Raw genomic sequence first — 11,300 nt, 5'->3', positions numbered from 1 at the left:
CTAGTATTCCGATGAATTCTTCATCCTTTTTGTGAAACAAGAGCCTGGAATGGAAGCAGAACGTGGTCCCTCTCCTTTGAACTCTCAAATGTCTCAAATAGAAGAAGTCATTTCCTTGTTTCAATTTTATTACTTCACAGGGTCAGTCCAGGAAACCCCTCTCTTTTTATAGCAGTGTTTGTGGCAAACATGATTGTAACACAAAAATTAAAAGACCCAGAGATGGATATTAGAGTTCAAGCTTCAAGCTGAAGATCAGAGAAGCAAAGCAGCTGGCTACTACCTCTTACCTCTACCTCAGGCAGAAAGGGCAGTCCTGTCTCCACATATCCTCAGAGACAATGCTATCTCCACAAATCTTCAGAGGCAAAAGCTCTGAGTTCCTGTCATCTCCTCCTTATATGCCTTTCTGTGCTCAGACATATCACTCCTGTCTCCACCTCCCTAGTGCTGGGATTAAAGGCATATGATCCCAAGTGCTGGGATCAAAGGCGTGAGCTCTGTTACTGTTCATTCGTGGGTAGGCCTGGGTGGCCTTGAACTCAGAGAGATCCATCTGCCTGTCTCCTGAGTCCTGGGATTAAACATGTGTATCACCATTGTCAGACCTTTATGGCTTATGGATACTAGCTTTGCTTTCCGAGCCCTCAGCAAGCTTCAATAAATCATAAATAATAAATATATCACCACACATGATATAACATTAAATGACACATTAGAATTTATTAAAAATTTTGCTGATTCAGCTGGGTGGTAGTGGTATATTCCTTTAATACCAGCACTTGGGAGGCAGAGGCAGGCAGATCTCTGAGTTCCATGACAGCCTGGTCTACAAAGCTACACAGAGAAACCCTGTCTCGAAAAACAAACTTTTTTTTTTTTCTGATTTAACATACTGTCAGTCTCATTTTCTTCCACCCCTATTACTATTTTCTATCAGCTTGTCTTGGCATTATTATTTACACTGTAGTCATCCTGTTTGTATTGTTCCTTTAGTGTTTCTAAGGAAAAACAAACTTTTTTTTCTGATTTAACACACTGTCATTCTCATTTTCTTCCACCCCTATTACTATTTTCTATCAGCTTGTCTTGGCATTATTATTTACACTGTAGTCATCCTGTTTGTATTGTTCCTTTAGTGTTTCTAAGGAGCAGGATTGTGCCGACTATTCAGCTGCTTGCAAGATCTCTCCCTCTTCTCACTTTAGAGACAAAATCTCAATATTGTGGTGGGACTGGCCTCCGACACTTAAAAATTCATTTATTTAATTAATATGTGTATGCCATGTGCTCATGAAGCTCTGGGGACAAAGTGAAGGAATCGGTTTCCATCCTCTATCATACGGGTCCGGGGAATCGAACTCAAGTTGTTAGGCTTTGTGTCATGCACCTTGACCTCTGTTGGCATCTTGCTGACCCTAGCCTCACACTCTAAGTCCTGCTGGGATTACAGGTGAGACCCATCCCTCCCGGAGACTTTTACTTTCCATTTCAATTTGCCTCGCCCAGATTCTTAGAGAGATGTTCCGGGTACGTGTTCTCAGTTTTTCTGCTATGACCAAGAACCAGGTTAGTCCACGTGGTTCCGGGTTTGCGCCCGGCCCGCCAACCCCGGACTACATTTCCCAGAGAGCTCCGCGTGGGAGGCGTGGCTGAGGTATACGGGCCGCTCCTACGCCGGGTCCTAGGTGTACAGCGGGACGCTATGGCCGCGTGGGCTGAGCGGCTGGCAGGCGTGCGGGGAGTACTGCTTGACATCTCCGGCGTGCTATATGACAGCGGCGCAGGCGGCGGAACCGCCATTGCGGGCTCCGTGGAGGCGGTGGCGAGGTTAGTGGGCTCAACGCAGGGACGGCTTCCGGCTGTACCGCTGCCGAGCCGCCCGCCTCTCTGCCCATTGGCCCCGCCCCTCAGGCTGGCTAGGAACCAGATGTGGAAGGTTGGGTTGGGGCTAGGCTTCCAAGGGTTGGTTGGATCTGTTCTTTGGAAGCAGATGAGCTGTTGAACTTGGTTAACCGTCAAGGAAAATACAGATTCAAAAGGTGTAGGATAGTGCAATATTAATATGCAGTATGTTAGGCCAGTGAGATGGCTCTCTGGGTAAAGGCATTCACTACCAATTGTGACAACCCTGGGACCCACATGGTGGAAGAAAAGAAGTGGCTGTTACAAGTTGCCTTCTGTCTGACCTCCACATAGTTCTTCACCCTCAAAATAAATACATGGAAAAGTTATTTTAAAATATTTCGCTATGTTGCTTACATGTTTAAATGACCATTTTTTAATATACTAGGCTAAGTAAACTATTTTAACCTGTTTCTTTTAACTTAGGAAACTTTAAATCACATATGTGGCTAGCCATCTAATTCTTTTGTATTGGTTTTGATTTGAGGAGGAGAAGTTGTCTGGTTCTTCAGTTGTGACAGAGACCTTGATGTTCCTAGCCAGCACTGTGTAATGGTATAATGTTGATGAACAGTGGGAAGGGACTCATTGGCTAGCACTCAGCTTCCCAGAATCACCAGCTGGAGTCCCCTGACGTAACTAGGATTGTTTATTTACCAGCAGTTAAGTAAGTCCTTTGATCCCAAGAGGCACTCTGTTTATGTGTGTGTGTAGAAAGAGAAGGGTGTGTGTGTGTGTGTGTGTGTGTGAGAGAGAGAGAGAGAGAGAGAGAGAGAGAGAGAGAGAGAGAGAGAAGAAGAAGAAGAAGACTGGCAAGAGGGATAGTACTGATGAGGTAACAAGGACTCAACCGTGTTTTGTAGCAAAGTAAAAGGGGCTTGTGAAGGACATCTATTCCTAGGAAACACCTGGGCCCTCTGTATGGGTAGATATCCAGGTTTACCTGTCTTTCTGGCCTCTACATATTCTCCTCTAACCCAGAATGCAGGAGTAACTGTTGCAGTGAGCCTTGTGCTTTGAGCGTTATATGGAAGCCCCTCTTGGAACGCAGTCAGACACTGGACAATGTTTTGAAGTGAAGTTGCTTCATGTAGGCACCCATGACCTCATGAGGATCTCATCTGAAGGGAAGGTAGATGAGATTTTGTGCTCAAATGAATAAATCGAGTCACCATAGATCAGAAGTGAAGACAGCTCTAAGGCATACAAGCCAGGGAATGGTGCCACCCACAGTGGGTATCTCTTCCCACTTTAATTAACGAATGAAAATAGTCCATCCACAGACATGCCCAAATGCATGTCTCCTGGATGATTCTTGATATCATCAAGTTGACAATTGAGATTACTTGTGTCATACATGCATATCCACAAACATGTACACACACACACACACACACACACACAAACACGCGCGCGCACGCGCGCGCGAACTTGTACACATGTACAAATGAGTACAATGAAAATGATTTCCATTGGCATCTTGGCAAGAGAGCCCTTACGCCTATGCCTCAGAATATATAAATAAAAAAGTCAGCAACTGAATTTGAATAAGGACAAATGACATAATCATTCACCAGGAAAAAAACCACCAGTGACCTAAGCATATGAAAGATGTTCCACCTGATTGCATTAGAAACACAAATTAAAACTATACCAATAGATTTGGATAAAACAGACAAAAACCCAAAATTTGGGCATGAGTTTGATTGACGAGACTTTGTAGAAGCAAATCCTGCCACATTACATACAAAGATGTAATTGGTACTGCATGGCAGTAGTTCTACTTCTGGGGATTGTCCTGCCTTGTTTTTTGAGAAATAACTGAAATATAAAGTGGCTGTGTCCTTTGAAATCATAGAAGAAATCATAAAGAATCATTTGGGAAGAGCTGCTGTCCCTTTGTCCACAGGGGACGCCATATAGCATTGAGTGAGCACTTTTCCCTTTAGATACACTGTTAGTGAGGACAGCAATCCCGTGTCTCCTCTTTTGGGTAGAAGAGGCAGATGTGCACATGTTCCTGCTGCTATCTTTACATAACCCCTGGGAAGATACATGCTAACTGTTTTGAAGTCTTAGTGAAGAGACAAGGTTCAAGCAGAGAGAAGTGGGTGGTGGGGGACGAGTGGAAGAAAGAGCTTTCACCATCCAACTTTGTATATCAACATTTTTCTAAAGCTTTTGCACCATTAAAAAATAAAAGTAAAGTCACAATATGTGGCTGTAGGTGGACTTTTCTGTCCTGCCAGCCAGTTACCAAGTAACCACACAGAGACTTATTATTAATTATAAATGCTCGTGTGATGGCTTAGGCTTGTTTTTAGCTAGCTCTTTTTTTTTTTTAGGGTTGGGAAAAGATTTTTTCCTTTTTTCATTTAAATTAGAAACAATCTTATTTTATATTCAATCCCAGTTCCCTCTCCCTCCCATTTTCCCATGCCCCCCATCCCTCTTCTGCTCCATAGAAAGGGTGAGGCCTTCTATGGGGGAATCTTCAAAGTGTGTCACATCATGTGCCCTGTCCCATGTGTCTAGGCTGAGAGAGTATCCCTCTATGGGGAATGGACTTGCAATGTCATTTCGTACACTAGGTATAAATGCTGTTCCATTACCAGGGGTCCCATAGACTGCCCAGGCCTCCTAACCGACACCCATGTGCAGGGGGCCTGGTTCCGTCCTGTGCTGGTTTCTAAGCTGTCAGTCTGGGGTCCATGTTAGCTAGCTCTTATAGCTTAAATTAACCCATTTCTATTAATCGGTGTGCTTCCCCAGGCTTATTTAACTCATGTACCTACTTCCCATCCTGCTCTCATGGCGTCTCTTCAGACTCCACCCTTCTTCCCAGTGTCTTCTGTGTCTGGTTGTCCCACCTGTACCTCCTGCCTAGCTACTGGCCAGTCAGCTCTTTTATTAAACCAATCAGAAGGTGCCTTGGCAAAGACACATCTTCATAGTGTACGAAAAGATTATTCCATAATCTGTAGCTTTCTTCAGCTGCAGGGTGGAGAATGGTGTTAAAAGCAGCATGAAGCTGGGGATGAGGGAGGCGCCATGGTGGCTAGTTTGGACACTTAAAGTGGCTAAGGGAGGAGACAGTCAAGTTGGGAACAGAGAAAGGTATTTTAGAAGTAGGTCTAGTGGGACTTTTCCCAGCATGGATATTGTGAGGCCAGAGAGAACAGAAGTGAGGAGGAGTCAAGGTAGCAGGAGCTTGATGAGGCAGCTTCTGCAGTCAAGAAACAGAGTGATGAATACTTGATGAATACTTGTACTTGGCTAGCTTCCTGCTTTATTTTATAAAGTCCGGGACCCAAGCCTAGGGAATGGTGCTGCCCACTCTTAGGGTGGGTCTTCCCACCTCCATTATCCTAATCAAGAGAATCTCCCAGAGACTTGTCTCCTATGTGATCCCATCAAGTTGGTAATCAGTATTAACCACCTCATGCCTTTAGTATTCTTCTAAAATCTGAGTCATATGAAAGGAGGGCTATTGCTTTAAGAAAAAGAAAAAAAATCTGTAGCCCAGGCTGACATCAAACTCAAGAACTTTGTTTCTCAGCCTCCTGAATGCTGGGATCACACTGTGTGCCAACATACCTGGTTAAAACTTACTAAAGTAAATTCTACCTCTAGTTAACATTCATGTTGTTCATGTAACACCCAATTGTTTTAATTCTCTTGTGTAACAGCATCTCAGAAAGCCCCTTCCATCCTCCCCAGCCCAGGGCAACCACTGTTTTGCCCTCTAGTTCCATAGCTTAGTTTTGCTTGTGAATCTGGGTAGTGTGGGGCCAGAGAGAACATGAAGTGAAGGGGACTCAAGGCAGTGGGCCCTTGAGGAGGCAGCTGGTCACAACTTACAGAGTGTGTTTCCCTTCATGGCTGTCCCCTTTACCTGCTATCACTGCTATTACTTTTGTGAGATTTGTTGTATCTGTGGAAAGTGGTTTCTAGATGGCTCAGTTGTGTTAACTAAGCATGTTTCCATGGAGTCATGTCTTACTGTTTTACTGTGAAAAGATACCGTGACCAATATAACTTACAAAAGAAAGCATTTAATTGGGGGGTTGCATATGGTTTTAGAGGATGACTCTATGACCATCATCATGGGGAACATGGCGGCAGGCAGGCAGCATAGTGCTAGAGCAGAAGCTGAGAGCTTACATCTGATCTCCAGGCATGAGAGAGAAAGAGCTATCTTGGGATATTATGACCAGTGACATACCTCCTCCAACAAAGCCACACCTCCTAATCCTTCCTAAACAGTTCCACTAACTGGGAACCAAGCACTCAATATATGAGCTTATGGGGGGCATTCTTGTTTAAACCTCTACAAATGATGACACAATTTGTGCATTCCTCTATTTCCCATTTGGGTTATTGCAACTGGTGTTTTGGAGAGCATGTGAATGTGTTTCTACAGTGTGTGCATCTGTGGAACTCGGGAGTGTCTGAATTACAAGGCAGGAGTGTGTTTGACTTTGAGAGGAGCTGCCAGGGAGTTCTCCAAAGTGGTTGTGTCATTTGTATCTCAAGTTAACAGTGTACAAGAGTCCTGGCCATTCTTTGTCTTTCCCCATATTCAGCTTGTCTGTCCTTTCCTTGCAGTGAGGCAGGATAGAAGACAGGGAAAATCCTGGGAACATGAGAGATGAGAGGAGCCCTTCCCCCTGGAGTCTGATGGAAGCCTCTTACCCATAGAATAATTCCAGAATAATTAACAATTGTGTAAGACCTTCATCCCTCCCAGCTGTAAGCCTGCAGTTTTCTGGGGATCTCACCAGAAAAACCCTTTTACAGAGACAGGATATGTACAAACCCCTCACATATGTACCCTTAGTGACTCCTGGTTTTACTTTATCAGATTATAATTCCATCCAAGGCATTTCTAAAACCTATCATCTCTTATCAAGAGAGAGAAAATGAAGAAATAAAAATAAAGTAAATTTATTTATTTATTTATTTATTTATTTATTTATTTTAGTGTTTCAAGACAGGATTTCTCTGTGTAACTGTCCTGGCTGTTCTAGAACTCGATTTGTATGTAGACCAGGTTGGCCTCAGAACTAACAGATTTGTCTGCCTCTGCCTCTGGAGTGCTGGGATTAAAGGCATGTGTCACCACCACCTGGCTAAAATAAAATTTTTTAATAATTATTTAAGATGGACTTGATGACACAGTTCTTTAAAAGACAACCAGATCTCTGTGAGTTCGAGACCAGCTTGGTCTACAAAGTGAGTTCCAGGACAACCAGGACTGTTAGACAGAAAAACCCTATCTCAAAAACAAAACAAAAGGTGTACCTTGAGAGCTGCCAAAAAGGTTATAGTTAATGCTAAGACAGTTCATTGTACCTCTCTATTGAGAAGTCCAACCTTATATTTGGATGTGTCTTACCTCCTTGGAGGTAAGACATACCTATGCACATGGGTATGTCTTACTTCCTTCTGAGCACCTCTTTTTCTCTTCAGCCTTGTGCTTAAGCCTGCATTAAAATCTCTTCGATAAAACCTGCAATTCTGCTTCATAAACTGGCCAGTCCTGAAAAATCTAATGGGAATTGAAGCCACAAATCCTGTTTTGGCCTGAAATGAGGTCTCTGAAAGACTAGGGGAGTTCCTCTGGCTGCTGAGGGTGGCTTTGCAGAGTTATATCTTTGTCCCCTTCATCACTGACACCAGCAGGGTGAGTTCAAGCCCTGTGAAGAGTAGAGTGGAGCCTGGGTCCTTACCCATTTTTCCCCTCCTATCAGGAGCACAGATATTGGCAGGGACTGGCAGGAGGAGGTGCCTCTAGATTTCTAGACAGGAATGTGGCTTTGGATCATACACTTCCCAGGCAGGTAATGGTTCCAGGTATCTCCCAGTGACAGCAAGGTAGCTTGAGAGCAAATGTTTGTAACTCATAGGCTTTTCATTAATGATTTCCTTCCTAACGTTTCTACGGCCTTTAATACAATTCCTTATGTTGTGGTAACACCCAACAATAAAATTACTTTTATTACTACTTCATAAATGTAATTTTCTACTGTTATCAATTGTAATGCAAATAGTTTTGGAGATAAAGGTTTGCCAAAGGGGTTGGGACCCACAGTTTGAGAACCACTGCTCTGGATGGTTGCCTCTAAGATTATGTTCTAGCCTGACATAGCACTGTCCAAGAAAAGAATGCAAAGAGGTATGGTGTTGGGAAGGATTCTTTTAGACCCTGTGGGTTCTGAGCTGGTGTTTCTGACTGGTCCCAGAATGGCTTTGTTAAGATGAGCTTTGAGGACTGGACAGATGGTTCAGTGATTAAGCGCACTTGCTGCTCTTGCAAGACGACCAGGGTTCAGTTCCCAGCATCCACATCGTGTCTTGGTTCTCAACACCCCACTGGTGGCTCACAACCATTCATAACACCAGTTACAGGGGTTGCCCTCTTCTGACCTTTGCAGGCACTAGGTACACAAGTGCACAAATATACATGCCATCCAACATTCATACACTTAAAATAAAATTAAAAGGACTAGAGAGATGCCTCAGCTGTTAAGAGCACCAGCTGTTCTTGCAGAGGACCCAGCACCCACAGGGCAGCTCACAACCCTCTGTAACTCCAGTTCCAGGGTATCTAACACCCTCATACAAATACACATGCAGACAAAACACCAATGTACATAAATAAAAATTAAAAAATTAAGGATTTGTTTTGACCCCTACAGGCTTGTGTAGCAGGGAGGACTCTGGTGTGGTGATGCTAAAATGTAGCAGCCTATGACAGCAATCCTAAAAACGTACCTAAGGCAGTTGTGGAGTCAACAGTGGTGGGGAACTGCCTTTCCAGAAGCCTGTGGGACTATTCCTGTTGAGGAAGCAAGGAACCCAGAGGACCGACAGTCTCTGAACTCCCTGGCTTCCTTGCTACTGGGCCAAGTCCCTAAATCTGTGCCCGGTCCACTGAAGCATCTCAAGTGACCTTTGGCTCTCTCTTGACTGGCATTCCTTTCCTTACCACATTTCTTCTGTGGGTTTTGCTGAGGTTCCCAAGCAGCCCTGGACTCTATAGGCCACCCCTTCCTGCTGAGGCCTAGGACAGCCCCACAGGCCTTCCCTCCCCTGTGACAGGTGCCAGAGGCTTGCGGGGGAAGAGATTTTGCCCTCAGTTAAAACACACTTGCTTTTGAAGTTTTCTGGGCATTTTCCTCTCTGTGTGGCTGAGCCAACACTGGCCCCTCCCAGAACCCTTCACAGATGGGTCCGGCTTGCCAGGGTACACAGCTGGGCATCCAGCTGGCTTGTGTGACCTTGGCAGTTCTTTCCACCTTTCTCTCTATGACCCCCTTGAAGTGCAGTGCTGCCTTTGAAGTTCTGCAGGAGCTCAAAGGAAGTTCCTAGGGGTGATACCCACTGCTGCTGAGGGACAAGTGTGATGGGGGTGGGATGGGACTCTGGGGGAACAAGCACTTCCCTGGCAGCTCCCCAGCACAGTGACCCCAAGGTGGCATCTTAATTGTTTAAGCCTAGGAAGGGGTGGCTTAGTCTCTGATTATTCTCTCTGGATTTTTTGTGGTAACAGATTTTTTTTTTAACACTTTCTAGAAAGTTCCAAATTATGGGGGGACAGAAAGCACAAGAAGAAGGTAAACTTAGACTTTGAAGATGAGATTAACCATAGCAAGGGGCCTGTCGTGGGCCAGGCAGGTGCTGACTCCCCTACCTCACTTTCACATCTGCCCATTGAGCCCTTTCCAAGATGAGGGCTAAGGTCTTGAAAAACAGGAAAAGAGGCTGAGTTCTTATTAAAGACAAATGATTACATGCATCCACCCACACACCCAGCAAACATTAGTTGGGCACCTGCAGTATACCGGGAATCCTGCTCTAGACATGGAGAATTATACCGGTGAGCCAGGTGGCAAGAAACCAATGCCCTGGTGGAACCAGGTTGGCAGTGCCAGGAGACCAACAGTGAACAGCTTGCACTAGGCAGACTAGTGTGCCAAGTAGAGAGAGCCTGAACTGTGTAGAGGTCCAGGGCTGCAGATGCTCATGGACCTTACAGGCCCCATGGCATTGAGTTGAGATCAAGAGAAGTGAACCCAAGAGCATCCCAGATGGAAAAAAGGGGGCAGCTTCATCCTTCCCATGTGGCGTCTCCCCCCTCCCCAGCCAATCCCTGCTACCCACTTAGTCCTGGAAGCTGGTGGGTGGGGCCCATTGACTGCTTGAGGACTTGTGGGCGGGAGTGAACATCTGTAACCTGCCTGGGTCCCCCCAACAGTCCTTTATTGGAGTCCATTTGTGGTCCCATAGGGCTCCCTGAGGGGAACCATTCAGAGTCAGGCTGGGCACAGCAGGGGCTGCAGCACAAAGGCCCTGGCTGCTGGGCAGGCCCTGGTGATGGCCCCCAAGGCATCTGCATGTGAAAGGCGACGAGCATTTACTGCATCCTGTGGAAGGCCACTAAAACACATCTGCTGGGCCAGCCTAGCCCAGACTGGCCTTTTTGGAGCCGGCGGAAGGAAACAGGCTCAGCCTCAGCCCAGGGCAGTCTCATAAAGCAATTCCCACCCAGGATGGTGAGCCACCCATAGTCCAACCTTCCAGATGGCCTGTCTCAATCCTGAGGGTGAACAGAAATCTCAGGGACCCTATGGAAACCCAGATGCCATATAGACTGTCTCGGTGCAGCAGTTAGTGATTGGGCCAGGGCAGCTTTGAAATCTGGCTGGTCCTCATCTCTTCTAGTCCCTCATTTGCTGTGACAGCATCCAGTCACGAAGACAGAGTTCCTAGGAGTAGCCATAATAATGCAGATCATAGCCCAGGCCAAGCTGCTTCCTCTCAGTCCCACCTGTGGGCCAGGCTAGCCAAAGAGTCACTGGGGAAAGCTCCACCAGGCCTTGGGTAAGGTCTCTACGCTGACCTTGGGCAAGTGCTGTTGGTGATGACTGAGTTCTCCTATACATTGATTGTCCTTTCCTGTCCAGAGGTGAGACATGATGGGGGAGGGCATGGGCCAGAGCAGTGTGCTCTTTATCCTGGGTTCTGGGTTTTCTGTTTTGTAATGTCAACACTTGAAGTTTCATCACATAGGCGACTTCCTTCTATAAATGTTCCTGCCAGCACTTAATTCAGAGAAAAGTCCAAGGCCTCTGTCATCAGCCCTGTTCTAATAACTGCCTCAGACTGACCCCATGGGTCTTCCAGCCCTTTGCTTTTGTGTTTCCCCAAAGCACAGAGGATTTGTGACATAGCCTTCTTCCTCTCCTGATCTTTGCAGTCCCCAGGGAAGCTGCCCAGCACACACTGCACTGCCCATCATCACACAGCACTGCCCATCATCACACTGCACTGCCCATCATCACACAGCACTGCCCATCATCACACAGCACTGCCCAGCACACACTGCACTG

General features: G+C 45.9%; 1 protein-coding gene across 1 annotated transcript in view; it reads left to right on the top strand.

The window, feature by feature from the left end:
* The first annotated feature begins 1,642 nt into the window (after nt 1-1,642).
* The window catches only part of Lhpp (phospholysine phosphohistidine inorganic pyrophosphate phosphatase), an 86,691-nt gene continuing 77,033 nt past the window's right edge, over nt 1,643-11,300 (top strand). Inside the window, exon 1 of the mRNA XM_027409143.2 lies at nt 1,643-1,830. Within this exon, the coding sequence (XP_027264944.1) occupies nt 1,706-1,830 (125 nt within the window). The 5' untranslated portion in view covers nt 1,643-1,705. The remainder of the gene's footprint in view (nt 1,831-11,300) is intronic.

Source organism: Cricetulus griseus, chromosome 3 (genome assembly GCF_003668045.3).
Source record: "Cricetulus griseus strain 17A/GY chromosome 3, alternate assembly CriGri-PICRH-1.0, whole genome shotgun sequence".
NCBI classification, from domain to species: domain Eukaryota; kingdom Metazoa; phylum Chordata; class Mammalia; order Rodentia; family Cricetidae; genus Cricetulus; species Cricetulus griseus.
Note: the sequence above shows the minus strand (reverse complement) of the source record. Positions and strands in the feature narration are given on the sequence as shown.